Genomic DNA, 16,853 nt, shown 5'->3' with positions numbered 1-16,853 from the left:
TTCTTTGTGAATAAAAGAATGTTTTTCATTTACAGGCGAAGAGAGCTAGTTAAGTCTTCTTGTGAATTCTTTATTAAAGACTGAAGTAAGGAATTCTTTTGTTAAGTAAATATTCAGGCCCTTCCTTGCCAAAGAGCTTTTGAAATCCTTGCTGTAATTATGCTGATGTTTTCTGTGTTTATATGTTAAATGCCTAGAGCTTAATTGTTAATGGGTAAATAAGAGAAACCGCACAGTCCCTGCCAAAAGAGGCCGGATTGCTGGGGCCGGGAAGACAATGGCTCGGCAGGACTTCCCGGAGGGGCTGGAGGGCAGTTAGGACAGAGCGGTGGCCCCGGCTCTGCTCTCTGTGGACGCGGCTCACTCGGGCCAGGGAAGACACAGACCTGCAGGGAGAACAAAGGCAATGGTCAGGTCGTGGACCTGGGCCTGAACTCTAGACCGAGTTTCCTTTCTCCTCACCGCCCCCAGGTCAAGAATTCCTGCTGCCCCAAGAAACCAGCCGGAGAATTATGATGCTGTCCGAATAACCAGAAACCAGGCGGAGAGCTTGGTCACAGGCTCTTATCCCAGGGTAGGTGTCCTGGGCTGGAGACCCACACCCCACACTCACCAGCCACGCTCGCTCTTTCATCCCTTTCCGGGGTCCTCATCGGCATTATGGGGATGAGGGTACCCTTTCATAAGGGTTTTATGAAAATTAAATAAATGAATATTGTAGAAACATGCTTAGAACCGTGTCTGGCACAAAGAAAGTGCTATTTAAGTTAAAGATTTAACTGAGAGTTCAAAAAACATTGTGTTCAGTTTCCAGGTATTGAATTCATCTGGAACAGAGGTGCAAGTAACACCCTATGCGTGGATCTTGTGGATCGTTTGCGGTGTTACAGGGAATTGCCGTACATATTTGGTTGGTCCTCCCACACATCAATGCATGTTTAATTATAGTGTAGTCTTTCTCCTCTCTGTCAACATCCTCTGGAAGATTACACACAGAAGATGGGAATTAGTGAGGAAACTTCTGTGTACCCCTACTGAAAGCCAAGCAGGGCCTGTTCTAATCAATCCTGTCTTCTCTTTCTCTTAAACTCCTCCCCTTTAAGGGTTGGGGGTCCTGGCAGAAGCGGGCTGGGACCTGCGGAGCCTGCTAAGATATCTCCAAGATAATCTGAGCTATTCCATGCAAAATAACCTTAAATCCAAAGTTAGAAGATCCGTTGGAAGGAAGGAGTTAACTGGAAATCTCTCTAAGAATGTTTGCTGAGAAGCCTTCCAGTAGTGTTGGAGTGGGGAGGAGAGCAGGGGACTTAGGGGGTGCAGGCTTGGTGCAGAGACTCAGTCGGCCAAGGCAAGGTAGTCCCCTCTGGGATGCAGACCTTCAGATGGGTTGAATGTGGTCAGAGATAAGGTTCTCACACAAGTAGCAGGGGGGAAAAAAAAGCTCTCAAGGCTTATTAGGCTCTTAAAATTTCAGAGTTGAAAAGGAGCATTTCAGCCCTCAGCTATCAGCAGCTAGCCAAGAGCTGAGTTGCCATGTTTCTGGGCACGAAGAGCTCCTTGGTTCTCAGCGTCACTGGACCAGCGCCTGCTTGGGCGTGAACTCCTTCGGAACACAGTCCCCGCCCGTCTGTCCTCTCTCCTGGAGAGAGGAATTCAGCAAAGCACTGTCACATAATCTCCTTGGCTCCGCACAACCACGTCTTTGGGGTAGACAGAGAGGTGCTCTTAAGGCATTTGACAGCCGAGGAAGCAGATGCTCACGGTGGCTAATGACATGGCCAGGAGCACGTGGTTACTTCACCAGACTTGGGTACACCCCCCTCTCGGTTTTGGTTTTTTTTTTTTAATAGTCATCTTTTTTATTTATTTATTTATTTTTATTTTTATTTTTGGCTGTGTTGGGTCTTCGTTTCTGTGCGAGGGCTTTCTCTAGTTGCGGCAAGCGGGGGCCACTCTTCATCGCGGTGCGCGGTCCTCTTCACTATCGCGGCCTCTCTTGTTGCGGAGCACAGGCTCCAGACGCGCAGGCTCAGTAGTTGTGGCTCATGGGCCTTATTGCTTCGCGGCATGTGGGATCTTCCCAGACCAGGGCTTGAACCCGTGTTCCCTGCATTAGCAGGCAGATTCTCAACCACTGCACCACCAGGGAAGCCCCCCCCTCGGTTTTTGAGAGATTCCCAAGGGAAGGAGGAAAAGCCAGGGTTCTACTCCTCGCGCAGGCACCAGGACCTGTTCCCCATCTTCCGATTAGAACCACGGCCAGTGGCCACATCAGGTGAAGGCCGGTCAGCAAGGACCGCACACAGACCTCGGTGCTCACGAGCCCCTCCTTCCTCGGCACCTTCAGAAACAGCTGGTCCTGCTCGATGCCCAGAGATGGGCTCTCCAGAAGCCCCTCCACTTCCTTCTGCCTGGGATACTGGGAAGAGGGGGGTTTTCAGAGATGCTGGAGACCACACTCCACAGGGGCCCACACTTCCATCATGTGACAGCTCAATTCCCCTCACTCTGTGAAGGGGGCACAGATATTGGAGACCCTCCTGCCAAGACCCTGGGAGGAAACCAGGAAGAGATGCCTGGCCAGGGAAGGGGTGAGCCCCGTGGGGAAAGGGCTGCTCACAGCTGAGGAGGTTATTCAAAGAGACTTGGACTTGGAAAGGGCCCTGGAGATGGTGGGGTCCAGTCCCGGAAACTGGCTGAGGAGCACTGGAGCAAGAGACCGACACCAGCCAAGTAGAGGAGGACGGGAAGGAGAGGGTTGAACAGAGATCAGAAAGACAAAGAACAGGCAGTTTGGAAGAGCCAAGAGCATAAATCGTAAATCGCTTGCAGACGCTGGTGCAATACACAACCGAGGCTCCCGCGGGGGTGCCCGTCGCTGTGGGCTCAGGCACGTCTACTCAGCACAGTGGGTGTGAGCCTGTGCGTGTGAGCAAAACCCCCGATGAGTCATCCAGTGCATGTAATGGTCCTGTCAGTCCGTGAATCATGGAGTGTGTGTCAGAGCTGGGGTGTGTGTGTGTGTGTGTGTGTGTGTTTCAGTGCACAAGGCAGTGATGCCCAAAGTGATGCCGGGAGGAGGATGAAAGCCAGCCCTCCCGGGGTGACCCGTGTTTAAAGGGCACCACGCTTCGTTCACACCGTGCATCACGCGCCACATTTCTGAACCTGGTCCAGAGAAAGCCATCTGTCCTCCCTTCCTGATGAAACCCCCCCCTACGGAGCAGCAGTGTGAAATTCTTCAGGCTTGTGGGGTTGTTTTCAGAGTCAGAGAGGGCCAGGATCTTAGAATCCTAAATTTCAACCCCTGCGTTTTAAAGAGAGAGGAACGGCAGCAGGGAAAGCCAGCCCCACGGTCCCAGAGTCACAGGGAGAGCTTATAGCAAAGCCAGATGCAGACCCAGGTGTCCCGGCCACCCCCATCCTGCTGTCCTTGTTCCACCTGCAGGTCCTTTTCCCTTTTTGCTCAAGGATGTGATGAGATCACTCCTTTTTACTAAAATGCACCGGACCCACCCATGAGGTGAAACACTGTTGTTGCATCTTAGAGGCTGGAGTCCATGAATAACCTCACAGGCAAAGCTGGGGCGTCTCTGGCCAGGTGGCTTAGACTGAGCGTCATTTCACCTCTTCTCCCAGAGCCTCGCTCTCACCCCACCCAGGTCAGGAGGAGCCCGAGGGAGACCGCTCTTGGGTCTGTGTCCATAACTGGCAGGGCCCTTTGGCAGACGATACCGTGATTCAGAAGTTGCTTATGAGCCATCTATGAATGTCTCACTCAGGACGCCTGGCTCTTTTCTCCTTTCACCTTCCTGGGGGCTGTTTCACTGCTCAATTGCTCCAGAAAAAAATGGAAAAATAAATACAGCAGAGGATTTACTTTAGCAGTTCTGAGGAAGGGTTTGCTAGGTAAAGAGCCTGAACCTATTAACTATTAAGATGGGGTTTAGGATAATCTATGAGTTTCAATTATCCATTCCATTCATTCTTCTCCGATGGCTTAGAGTTGACCCGAACTTCAAAGGGAGCACTGCAGCCCCTGGATTTATTGTTCTTATTTCATATTAATTAAGTACTTACTATACACCCAGCATGGCTGAGACCACTCAGTGGGCACAGACTCTGCCCCACATCCCTGGAGAGCAGAGACTGATTATCTCATCTCTCTGGACTTCAAAGCCCTTTACCTCCAATAGCCATCGTGTCACTGAATGTGGGAGGTGGCTGGGATGCTGAGGGTGCAACAGGACGGAGTGAATAAAAGGAGCAGAGAAGTCACGGCTCCGGGTCAGGTGTGGAGTGACGCTGATCTCACGTCTGAACCCAGGTTCTGCAGTCACAGGAAGGCGTGCCCTGCAGTCCTCAGGGCTCTGCTAAATGTACACATTGGGAAAGGAAGTTAGGAAGCCTTCTTGTGTGCTGGACCAACTAAGGGACCAAGTAAACATTGATATAGTTAAGTGTCCTTCATACACGGCACGTGGGCCAAAGGAGAATAACCAAATGCTTCCTTGAATATAAATCAGTGTATTTACAAAGGTATTTATTTCAGCAGTGTACGTAATAGCAAAAAGCTGTAAACAACCCCCCAAAATCCATTAGTAGGAGATTAGTAAAATAAATCATGGTACATCCATTCAATGAAAAACAATGCAGCTGCAAAGAAGAATGAGTTACATCTACATACATTAACTGGAAAAGAGATCTATGATTATTAAGTTTTGAGAAAGCAAGTTATAGAAGATGATGTTATCTGTATTAAAAAAATTTAAAGGGTAGCCTATAAATAGATACATATGTTTATATATATTTGTACATGTTTAAAAATGTGGGGGAAATGTGGAACCTAAGTATATGGAAAAAATGTGGAAGGATACACATGAATCTGGTTACATTGTTTACTTCAGAGGGTGGAGTTGGAATGGACAAGAAAATCTATTTTTCTATACGCTGTACTGTTTGACTTTAAGTATGAATTATTTTTATAACTTCAATAAAGAACAAAATGTATTGTGAAAATAAAGAGAATAAAAATAGGTTTGTCAATGCTTCCCAGACACCCTCAACACTGGAGCTTGCCCCCATGTGAAATGCCTCGCCTGTTATGACATTTGGAGAGCTGGCAGCCATCGCTTGAGAAAACATGGCACATTTGGCCTCTGCGGCAGCGTCATGGAACAAACAGAGACGTCGGCTGTCAGCTCCAAAGAAAAATACTGATTTGCATAAACTTATGTGACCTAAACTTATTCGGTGACTTTGAGATATCTCACTCTAATCAGATAAAATTAATTAAAAGGAGCACAAGTTTCTAGCAACTGTACTCCACCTCCTCCATTATTGATCCAGGGCATTGGAAATCGGAATACATCACAGATTCTTAAATCCTAGCATGAGTCAGGGGGAGGGAAAGGGCAGGGAAAGAGGGTTTGCTGTATGTGCCGGGCCCTGGGATGGGTACCGTGCCTACACTATCCCATTGGATCCTTGTGATGATACAGGAAGGTAGGAGGAAAGGATGTAAACGTACACACACACACACACACACACACACACACACACACTGGAGCATGCACTAGAAACTACAGAACAAGACAGAAAGGGAGAGCCCAAGACCCAGGGAAGAAACACACCCATGGCCTGAGAGTGGGCACCAGGCAGGCTACTCATCAGGCCAGGAGAGTAGTGATTCTGGGGTCCCTCGGACACCTTGGCCAGGAGCCTGGCTATTTTGACACCGCCTGGGTCTACTTTATTCCCGCTGAGGGTCTGAAGCGCTGGGGACTGGGGCCGAAGCACGAGAGGAAGCTGTTGCAGCCAGGACTGAAATCTAACTCAAACCAGCTTTGGCAAAACATTGAGTTATTTGGCCCTTGGAACTAAAAATGTCCATGAGTAGACGGCTCACTGGAATTAGGACTCAACTAATGTCAGTCAGGGTTCATTCTGTTTCTGTATTTCTCAGCTCTGGTTTCCCCCGTGTTGTCTTCATTTTTCAGCCAAGCTCTTTTGATGTGGCAGCAAAGATGGTCCCAGAAATTCCATGTTACTTGGTTCCTTTCAACTACCCATTCCCATGAAAAGCAAGCATTTTTTTCCCCAATAGTTTCAGCACGAGTGCCAGGGATGGCTCTCAGGGGACCAGCTGGGGTCATGTGCCCATTTCTTAATTAATTACCATGGCGACCTGATTGGTTTTTCCCAGCCTTTTCCAGATCACATGGATTAGGAATGAGGGAGTGGTCTCTCTCTCCAAAATTGGAGGGATAGTACCAAAGGAAGAAAGGAAGGATGGTGGGCAAGCTGACCACAGATGTTCATCACAACGTCACAGAGAAACCTGCAAGGAAATTGTAAACTGAGAAACTGGTGGGTGTGGGTTATTTATACCTGTCATCTCTTGGCAACCATAAGACCCTTGGAAATTGTTCAACACAATGATATAAGCTCTGAATACACTACTGACCCCGGTCTCGCATTGCTTGCCCTCTACTCCTGGAGACCCAGTCCCTACCCCTCCCTACTTTGAATCTGGGAGGATGAGGGTGGACACAGAGGCATGGGCTGCAAGGGGCATGTGCGTCGTGGCATTGGCGGGGAGGGGCAGGCAGGAAGTACGAGCAAGTGAGGGGGGGGACACATGCGTGTTCTCACTGGAGGCTGCCGCGTGCTGGGGTTCAGGAAAGCTCTCTGCTGGGCGTGGCCAGGGTAGGCCTGCCTTGCACACTTGTTCAAGCTGTGCCACAAAATACTAAATACAACCAAATTGTACTTGAGGAAGGAGCCTCCTCACCTGCACAGAGATGCCATATGGGCAAGAGGAGCCCTGCTAGTAAGTGACAGAGAGAGAAAGCAACCCCAGACCCTGCTCCATCATCAGCTGTGTGACTTTGGGGATAAAAATATGATCATGGACGTTACGGCGCTTTTTGAAAAGTCATAAACACAAGGTATCATTCTAAATCACTCTCCAGTTCTCCAGCCAGCGGAGTGCTAGAGGTTATCTAATTTGTTCCCAGGCTCTAGTCATATGAGAGCACAGACTGTGGGAGAGATTGATGCCTGCGGTTCCCTTGAAAACACCACACCCACGGCAATCTCTCGTTTTTCCATTTCTATTACATATAGGACTGTATCAGGTATTTATGCCCACAACTTTTTTCTTTTTTTGGCCACGCCACTCAGCTTGCAGGATCTTAGTTCCCCAACCAAGGACTGAACCCCGGGCCCTCGGCAGTGAAAGCACAGAGTCCTAACCACTGGACCACCAGGGAATTCTGTATCAGATATTTAGAAGTTAGTGTGCTTTACAATGTTAATAACCTTTCTTTGAGTGGATGCAGTCTATGTGCTGTTGCAGGGGGAGGTTGTCTACGTAGGGGCAGAGAATGTATGTGTCCATCCTCAGTAGGATTTTAAACTCCTAGAGAATGGCATTGTCCTTCGTTGTATGTCCCATGTCAATTATTGTTTTCCCTTGGTCACTGTGTTAAGAGTTAAACAAATGAAAACACTTCTGATGGAGATGAAATTAAATAACTTATAAATGATGCCTAGACAGTACTTGGTCTATGAAAGATGCTTATATATGTATCTTTCCCCTCACTCCTCTTCTGATGCAGAAAGAATAAGAACATTCATTTAACCATATTAATTTGAGGCCACTTGTTAATTGTCAGGCATTGTGCTGGACACTGGAGACACAATGATACATAAGAAATCATCTCTCAAGTTCTGTGCTCCATCTGGCCAGAAGAATACCCTTGATTGTAATCTTTCACATGTTATACGGGCTTGTAAACAAGGCGCTCTTGGATAGAGGACAGTGGAAGGATAGTTTGATGCTTTTAATGATTTTCTGGGGTTGGAAGGGCAGTAGGAGATGCCAGCTTGGAAGGTGATGTTTGAATAGGGTCTTGAAGGATGAACAGGAGTTCACGAGGCCAAAAAGCAGCTAGAGTGTTACAAGCAGAGGAAACAGAATAATAATAAAAGTTAGCTTGAAAATAACCTCCTTCTTGAACAGAACTATGATCTGTTGCAACTGCCAGGGAAAGGACCCCAAATCAAAAGCTGTTGATTGGAAGAAAGAAAAGGGCTTCAGAGCTGGGCTCCATCAATCATCTCAAACTTAGGGCTCTTCAGGGCCTGGCACTTGCCTTTACATACTTTCAGTTTAAAGATGTTTGGAGCTTTTTAAATTATGCATGCTATTATTTTCCATTATCTAGAAAGGAGCTGTTTTTAAAGCTGAAGACCAAAAGTTGAAACCCCCAGGAATCTATTTTAAACTTGGGAATTTCCCAGAGGCCTGGAATTTGGTGTCTGGGTTCCAGCTTTGGGCCTAATTGTTGGGTTCCCTTCCCAGACTCTGCCTCTGAGTGTGTCTACTGCGTCCCCCGCCCCCATCTGTACCATCTGTTCAGCAGGGCACAGCTTTCCAAAGCCCTGGGTCAGCCCTCTCCTGGTAACTCTACCTGGGGAGAAAAGCAGTTCTGATGATCCACCAGATGAAAGATAAAGCCCGAAGTGTTTACAGTATCAGCTATCGCTCCCTGGAGAGAAGGACTGTATCTTTCTCTATGGCTGCAGAACCCAACTGTAGCTTTTCTGAATGACTGGCCCTGTTGGCACCTCCAGGCCCAGGATCCCAGCTGCTGCCCTAGCCCAGCCCAGGGAGGGAGGGAGGCAGGCCGCTGACAGGACGCCCCTCATGAGAACAAAGCTATCAGCCCCATCTTCGCAGGGTACCAGCCTCACCCTCACACCTGCCAGGCGGGGCCTCCTCTTTCTTGGTAAACTTCTTTGTCCCTTAGTTCAGTGATGGGCACTTGGGGGACTCAGTTAGGGCTTGTGGTTTATTAGCAGCTGGTTTTGCGACAAGACCTTGAGATCTGGAATCAGGAGACCTGGGTTGATACTCTTCTTCCACCTGTGACCAATTGCCTGTCTGAGCCTCGGTTTCCTCATCTTTCAAACAGTGATGATAATTATGCCTCAAAGCTGTTCACTCATTTACAAGGGCAACATGGAGTAGAAGAAGCAGAGTGGGGTGGAGGCCAGGGCTCAGCTCCTGCATTGGTACCGTGCCGGGTTCACAAACAGTCTGTTATTCCCTAGTTATGTGACCCTCAGTGTTCCTCATCTGTGAAATGGGATCATAATCGCTCCTCTTTCACGGGATCTTTAGGAGGATTAAATGAGATATACTCATGAAGAGCTGAGTACAGTGTCTGGCACATAATAAAGTTTATCCAGGATCTACTCTGTTCTCAGTGCTGTGGAAGGTGCTGGGGTTCCAGAGGTCAAAGGCACAGAGCTCACAGTGGGGTAACTGTGAAGAGACTCAAATATCAATAAAATAATAAATGCAAATGCAAATCAGGTCTTAGCCCTCCTCACGCACCTCACTTCAAAAATCTCACCCAGTGTGTGTGTGTGTGTGTGTGTGTGTGTGTGTGCCCTCACCGCATGGCATGGCCCGTGCCTACCTCTACAGTGCCTTGTTCTTTGTCCTCCAGCCACACTGGACTCCTTTCTAGCCCTTGAACCCACCAAGCTCTTTCCTGCCTCAAGGCCTCCGCTGGGGTCCCTTCTGCCTTGAACAGTGGTTCCAGCACTGGAAGGGTCTCAGCATCTTCCACGAACTTGCTGGAAATGAAAATTCCCCAGCCCTGCCCAAGCCCTCCTGAATCAGAAACCCCTCCCCCCCACCCCAGGCAGGCCCAGCACCCTGTGCATTCCAATGCGCTAACATTTAAGAACATCTGGCCCTTACCCTCTTCCCTCTGCTCTGGGAGGGATTCCCCCTTATCCTCTCAGAAGAGCCCCTGCGGCCAAAAGAGGTCTGTGAGGTGGCCTGTGCTTTCCCTGTTGACCTGTCATTTAGTCTGGAAGAAATAAGAAGTCTCTTTAAGAAGTCAGTTTGGAGCCCACAGGACCAGCTCTGGATGGATGAAGTCAGCAAAGCCACAGCCAGCACGGGGACACACGCAGACCTCCTGGCCACACGGCCGTTTCACAAAGAGAAAATGGGAGGCGCAGGGGCCTGAAGCCAGGTGAACAGGCTTAAGTGGAGAGAAACTAAGTCACTTGGGGATATTTAGCACCTAATGGAAAAGCAGAAATGTTGAGGACATAATTAACACCTATATTCTAATCTCACTAGTAGCTAAGTAGGACTTAGCCCTGAGCTTGAAAATAACAAAATAGCCCCAGGAAGACAAAAGCAAATCTAGAAAGATGTTGCTAAAAGTTAAGTTAGTGATACCTAGGAAGCTGGTTTCTTTTTTCCTTTGAACATATCGGCTCACTGTAGTTTAGCAAAAACTCAAAGTTCCCCGAGTTAGAGCTGTTGTCTAAATATTTGTCACTGCAGGAATGAGTATACTCCTGGCATCGCTTGGGTCTGCATTACTCAGGCAGCCCTGCTACCCACGCACTCACCTGACAAATAGCAGCTTCCTCACAGTCAAAACGGAGACCCTGGAAACGACCAGAAGGTGCCATTTTCGCACCGAGAGGCAACAAGGTCCCAGAGAGGGAGCAGCGCGGACCTGCGGGCAAGGAGGAGGCCCGGAGGCTGACTTGCACAGCAGGCCTCCTCGTCCCGCGTGCTTCTGCAGAAATAATGCAATTGTGAGGGGCTAGGGAAGCCACAAATAGAATGAAGGAAGGAAGGGAAAAATCGATAGCTGTGGAGAGGAGGAAGGGAGGCAGACGTGCTGCCTGAGCCTTGCTGTCAAGAACAGGAAAGAGGCAGCAGCGCCGGCTGGCATCCCTCACCCACAGTTCAGGCCTGGGCGTGGGCCGGGCTCCCAGATCACTTCCTGGGCAACCTCCACCCAGCCTCTCCCCGGCAGACACTAGTGTCCATCTCCCGCACGTGGGAATGGAGAGGCAGAAAGACTACATAACTTGCTCCTATTCCCAACATAAATAAAAGCACTGAGACTTGAACCCAGGGCCCCCCATCCGTCAGCCGGAACTCTTCCTCGGCCACCACAGCTGCCTGTCTGGTCCAGGAGGGCACTCACGCAATAGGAGCCCAAGCGAGTTTGGCAGGAGGGAGGACCACTTTACCTGTGTGTATGGAGTTGGCTTCCCAAGGCTGATTCACCTGGGAAACAGCCTCTGGGGAAACTTGATCCCTACCCCCCGCCCCAGCGCAACACAAACTGATGTGTATCTCTCTGAAAGCAGGCGGAGTGAGACCAGCAAGTGGCCTTCACAGGACCTCAGAAGACGCACACCTTGCTCCTTGGGATTTGCTCCTTCTTCCCCCTTCCTGGAGGGCCTGCAAAAGACAGGGGGACTCAGAGAAGCAGGACGCGGCAGGCGTGGGGCTCCCGGGGAGCAGGGGGGGAAGCGGGGTCTCCCCTTCGTTGATCCACACCCCGTGCCTCTGGGACCCATCATCCGCCCTCTCCCTCCTCTCGTCGTTCTGCAGTGTTTTAGTTGGAAAGTAAGACCCAACTCGCTAAATCAAAGTGGTTTCCCCAGCAACACTGGGAGAAGCCGGTTTACTTACAACAGGTAAATAATGCATGAGCTCAGGCTGAGAAATACGGCAACCAAGTTCATGTTACTAACGGGTTCACTGAACCTGGAGGCTCGGCTCCTGAGCCCAAGTCCCAGGGGATAAGGTTGCAATTTCCCGCCTGCCCCGCCTCTCCTAAGGAATCCTTTCTGTATTCAGGTTGCGTATGTGTGTGTGTGTGTGTGTGTGTGTGTGTGTGTGTGTGTGTTTGTGTTTCTCCTTTTTTTTCCTGCCTATTTCCTACTCTCTAAATCAAACTGCCTCTGCCTTCAAGAGCAAGGGCCTAGGCACCCATCCTCCGTGTGGCTTCTCCCCTCTTTAAAGACAGGGTGCTGAGAAAGGCTCTCTTTTGCAAAGTCGGGCAAAGCAGCACGGACCAGCACCAGGCTCCCTGGTCTGCCAGGAGATGGTTCGTTTCCAAATCCAGTCGGTATACCTGACAGGTCTGTCAGGTCCCCCGTGCGCCCTGGCACAGATGCACTCTGCTAAAAAGAGATGCAAACCGAACCAGATTGTGAAAGAACAACTCTTGATAAAGATCGTGTGCTTCTCCCTCCCCCTGAGAATAACTGATACTGAATCTACATCTCTCTACCCTCCAGGAAAGATGTTGGGCTTTCTCTGAGTGGCCCTCTGGAAGTAGTAAGTTTTGTTTTTAATTTTATAAAGATGAAATGATAGTAGACTAGAGAAAACGCTTTTTCAAATTACACAGCGCCTTCCCAGTTTGACATCGCCCTGCACCCCCATGCCAAAAAATTCACTCATTTAGACGATTGAAAATTCAGTACAAGGAGAAATTTTTAAATGCCAATCATAATAAACTGGCAGGTTTTATGGCGGGAGGAGGTGAAGATTTAGTTCCTGCCCAAAAAGACTGGCAAGCTTTGGGGTTCCCTTCTGAGGGTAGTTAGCCCTCCAAATCCCATAAGATGAAGCATTTACAGACGTGTATAGCACTGACTTGTCTTGTCCACCTGCTGTCCACCTGTGCCAGCAGATGTGGAGAGAGTAGTCGGGTCTCTGTTTACCTTGGTTCACTGTCTTGTACACAGCAGATACCATCTAGGTGAATAAGAGAAGCTGATGAAAGCACCTCACTCCATTGAAAACAAAAAAAATTAAGAACTTGCCTCAACACAAGCAATGAGATTTAGGCAACTATGGCCACTTGTTGTGTCTGTTCAAACAGATTTGTGGTATTATAAAGTGGCCTGACTCAGAGATTGTATGGAACGTCAAGGTGTTAATGAATAACTCTCTGTGGAAATGCTCCTATTGGAAATCCCCCAGTTTCTCAGGTGGAAAGGAAGTAATTCACACTGACAATAGATACTGCTCCATGACTGCAAAACGAGGCACATCTTCAGGGAGTATCATAGCAACCTAGTTGGTCTGTGAAAATTATGGCAGTTTTGCATTAAAGGCTGAAAACTGAACAGGCAAATCTGTTAGAAAAACTACTCTTCAAAGTGGAAATTCTGACATGTGCTGCAATATGGATGAAATTTGAAGACATAACACTAAGTGAAATAAGCCAGCTACAAAAAGACAAATACTGTAAGATTCCCCTTAAGGGGGGTACTTAGCGTAGTCAAGTTCATAGAGACAGAAAGGAGAATTGTGGTTGCCAGGGGCTGCGGGCAGAGAGGAATGGGCAGTTATTGTTTAATGGATTTAGAGGTTCAGTTTTACAAGATGAAATGGGTTCTGGAGATGGATGGTGGTGACGGTTGTATGACATTACAAATGTATTGGATACTACTGAACTGTACGCTTAAAAATGGTTCAGGTGGTAAATTTTACATTATGTGTATTTTACCGCCATAAAAAGACGGGGAAGAAAAAGACCCAGGAACGCATGTAAACAGGACGACTGAAAAATCTTCAGGTAGCTACTGAAGCAGTTTAGACAAAACCATCCAGATAAAGCAATGTCTGCCTTGTGACCAAAATAAAGTGAGGTGTTTGGTCTGGACTGAAAATTTTGTTTAGTTGATCCCAGATCATGCATTCACCACTAAACATTATGACAGGCACCTAAGAAATGAAAACGTACTCAGGAACAACCAACCGAGGAAATGATGGAAGGCATCATTGGAGGGCATGCACCCTGTTGGTCGCAGATCATGCAGCAGGTATTTAACAATTACCCAGCAGTAGGCAGCCCGCAAGTGTGGACTGCCCCATGGATGGTGCAACACGATAGCAAATACCGAAGAATGCTTTGGAGAATCACCACCACAAAATGTACTGGGATTGAGCTGTAAGAGCACATCAACAAATCTTGTCCTGCGGAGCAAACAGTCTGTCTGTTGGAGAAAATGAGTAATTACTGTAGAAGCTATTGAAAGAAGCACAAAAGTCTTAGGAGAAACATCACAAAATCTACTGAGAAAAATAAAACAATGAATGTCCCAGCAGAACAGCTCTAGAGGAACAATGGAACCTGAGAAACTCGTGGAGGAAAACCTGCTACCCCTTTGGAAACCGGAGAGGTATTTGGACACTCACTGCCCATCTCACAGGCATCAGGATCTCACCCACTTTGGCATCAGTTCAAAAGGCAGTACATCGAAACGATTACATATCAGTGTGACATTCTTGTCCCAACTACAGATTATGTTCACATTCTTGGCTAACACAGCAGGGACTGTTATAATAAGTTACATAAACCCACTAAGGTTATACCTTAATGCTTTGCAGTATAGGTAGTACTTCCAAAGCATGATAGGACCTCTTATCAAATGTGTACTTTTGTTTCTATTCTCCCATTTTTACTACCCCAAGAACATCGTGAGACTGGTTGAAGCAGCATTTTACAGGAGAAAAAACTAAATCCAGGCTGGGCCTTCCCAGGCCTGTCTTTGTGGCCTGACCCATCACTGTAGCTACACTTGGACATTCATCCCTCGTGGACACGTCCCTACAGGTCAGGATGTATCATCCAAATGCTACCCTGTAACACTTTACATGCTTTCCCTGGGTTACCCCAATAACTGAGAGGGAAAAATAGAAGTGTTAGGGCCCCAAGCTGATGGACAATTGGCAAACCTTGGCCTCACTTAGCGCCATGTAAGCTAAGAGATCTCTATGGGTCTGAGAGCTGGCAGGCAGCTCTCCCGCCCCATAGGCTGCCCTGCCACATCACCAGGACGCACATCCCTCCAGGACGACCTTGCCCTGGGCTCTGACTCACCTAATCACAGCCCTGTGCCTCTCCATGAACTACAGGGAGTAATTTAGGAGTTTGGGCCTGTAGAGTGCCAATCAACCCGGCCAGGGAGGGAAGGCCCCGCAGAATCGCTGAGGCCTCAGGTCAGGGCAGCAGTGGCTGCCGAGTAGAAGAGGAAAGGCCAGTGGCCAGCCGGGCAGAGGGCCAAACAGCAATCGGGCAGTGCTCACAGAGGGCTCTGTCCTAGGACACAGAGACTCCCACCCACAAGCACATCCCTGGCACAGTTAAGAACTCGGGGTAGACCTCTCTGCAGGGCAATGGGTGTGGCCTGAATCCTAAGCCTCCGATGGGTTTTGAGGGGCTCTGGGGAGTCCCCAGTTACTGTCGGAAGGAATTATCCACAGCCACAGAGACTGGGCCTCCCTCTACTGGACCAGACTTCACCCCACACACCTGCAAGCCTGGCTTCCCTCCCCCAGTTTTTCCAGAATTCTTTACTGCTCTTAAAATACCAAGAGCTCCAGTTTAACTGCCCTGACCACTGCCCTCCACCCCCTTGCTCCTCTCCCCTCGCTGCCCCTAGAGCCCCCCACCCTTGTAGGAGGGACTCTGCTCCTCTTCAAGCTTCCTTTACCTCTTTGGAAACTGGGGCACACATTATTTTCCTCCAAATCCTTGACCTACAGCAGGGCGGTGAAGGGAAATTACAGCATCATTGGGAAGGGGGGCTCTCCTTTGATCCTGCTTGTGAAGGGCATGTGGAGGCACAGGACATCAGAAGAGCTGCCCAGAGCCAGGCCCGGGGACAGCACCAAGGGACAGCCTGCGGGAGAGCACGGCCCCTCCCACGCGGGCAGGTCCCACTGTCGGGCGGTGCACCCCGACTCCCAGCCTCTGCTCTGGGACAGGCACCCTCTGCTCTGGGTTCCTTCTGAAGGAAGACTCCGCGGCACTGCTGGGCCTCTGAGACTTCAGCGGCCTAATGGGATGCAAATTGGAATTTGCTCCCTTAAAGATGTATTATGCATGGACTTTCTATTAGATTTCACATGGAAACTCATCATCCATCACCGCAGCAGGGCCTGCACAAAATCGGGCCTGTGTCAGCAGTTTCTTGTCAGCTGGGATCTGATGCCAAATTCATCTCCCTCACAGGGGGGTCTGGGGGACACCAAAGGTTTGGAACGCGGCCGGGGTGGATCCCGAAACCACTTCCGGGCGTCCTCCGAGGCGGTCTGGTCCTGGCTGGGAGGGGGCGGGGCCAAGATGGGAAGGCGGGGCCTAACCCGCCGCAGCAGGGGCTGGAGTGGCTCGACTAAAGATGCCGCGGCGCCCAGTGGACCCCGATGATGAGAGAGAGAGGCCTGGGCTGGGAGGGGAAGAGGGAGTGAAGGCTTTGTCCGAGGGCCCAGACTTCAGTCTTTTACCCAAGGGGGGGAAAAAATTCCTGAGTCATCTAATAGGATTAGTCTGGAAGACTTTTCCTCCCTTGGGTCACACACACGCCATATCCCTGTACCCCTGCACACACTCACAGCCGCCACACATGCGCACATCCAACCCACCCATACCCTCACGTTCACACATACAACATTCACACACATGCTCACACTGTCACTCACACACGTGCGATATACACACATGCTCACACGCACAGCACCCCCGCTCATACATGCACATGCTCACACACACCCATATGCCCCCCGACTTACACCCATGCAAACACATGCAACACTGCAACACACACACCCGTACCCTCGCACCCACACTCACACATGCACACATGCTTATATGTGCACACTCACAATCACATCCATAAAACACACATCCTCGTATCCCACCCCCAACATGCAACACATACACCCACACCCTCACACACCCTCATTCACAGGTAGTCACACCCCGGCCACCACACACACACACACACACACAGACTCACATCCAGTATTACCTCTGAGGCCACAGAAGGCAGAGGGAGCTTTTCTTCATTCATGAAAGGCTGCGGAGGCAACCTTCCAGAGTCGCTAGGATACAGACTCTGTGGGTGTTATCCAAGCAATGGTAGCTGAGTTCCAGGCTCTGGGGAGCAGTGATTGGGGAAGTGGGAGCCATGTTCCCTTCCACTGCGTCTTCCCA

At 49.4% G+C, this 16,853-nt stretch overlaps 1 protein-coding gene across 4 annotated transcripts; it reads right to left on the bottom strand.

The window, feature by feature from the left end:
• Nucleotides 1–15,875, bottom strand: LOC309619541 (uncharacterized protein). 4 transcript variants are annotated; one of them, XM_082374772.1, is made up of 5 exons: nt 11,531–15,875; nt 11,253–11,296; nt 10,447–10,619; nt 1,193–2,419; nt 1–386 (listed from the first exon to the last, which is right to left on the bottom strand). In XM_082374772.1, exons 1-4 carry the CDS (start codon nt 11,581–11,583, stop codon nt 2,030–2,032), a joined length of 660 nt encoding a protein of 219 aa, XP_082230898.1. In that variant the 5' UTR covers nt 11,584–15,875; the 3' UTR covers nt 1–386; nt 1,193–2,029. The 4 variants fall into 4 exon arrangements, 1 of the variants encoding a protein (XP_082230898.1); XR_014239018.1 differs by lacking the exon at nt 1,193–2,419 and having other exon boundaries at nt 11,253–15,875; XR_014239020.1 differs by lacking the exons at nt 1,193–2,419; nt 11,253–11,296; nt 11,531–15,875 and adding an exon at nt 11,083–11,101.
• Between the last annotated feature and the right edge of the window lie 978 nt (nt 15,876–16,853).

The sequence above is a fragment of the Balaenoptera borealis genome (genome assembly GCF_965194805.1).
Source record: "Balaenoptera borealis genome assembly, chromosome: 21".
NCBI lineage: Eukaryota > Metazoa > Chordata > Mammalia > Artiodactyla > Balaenopteridae > Balaenoptera > Balaenoptera borealis.
This window is presented reverse-complemented; position numbering and strand designations above follow the sequence as displayed.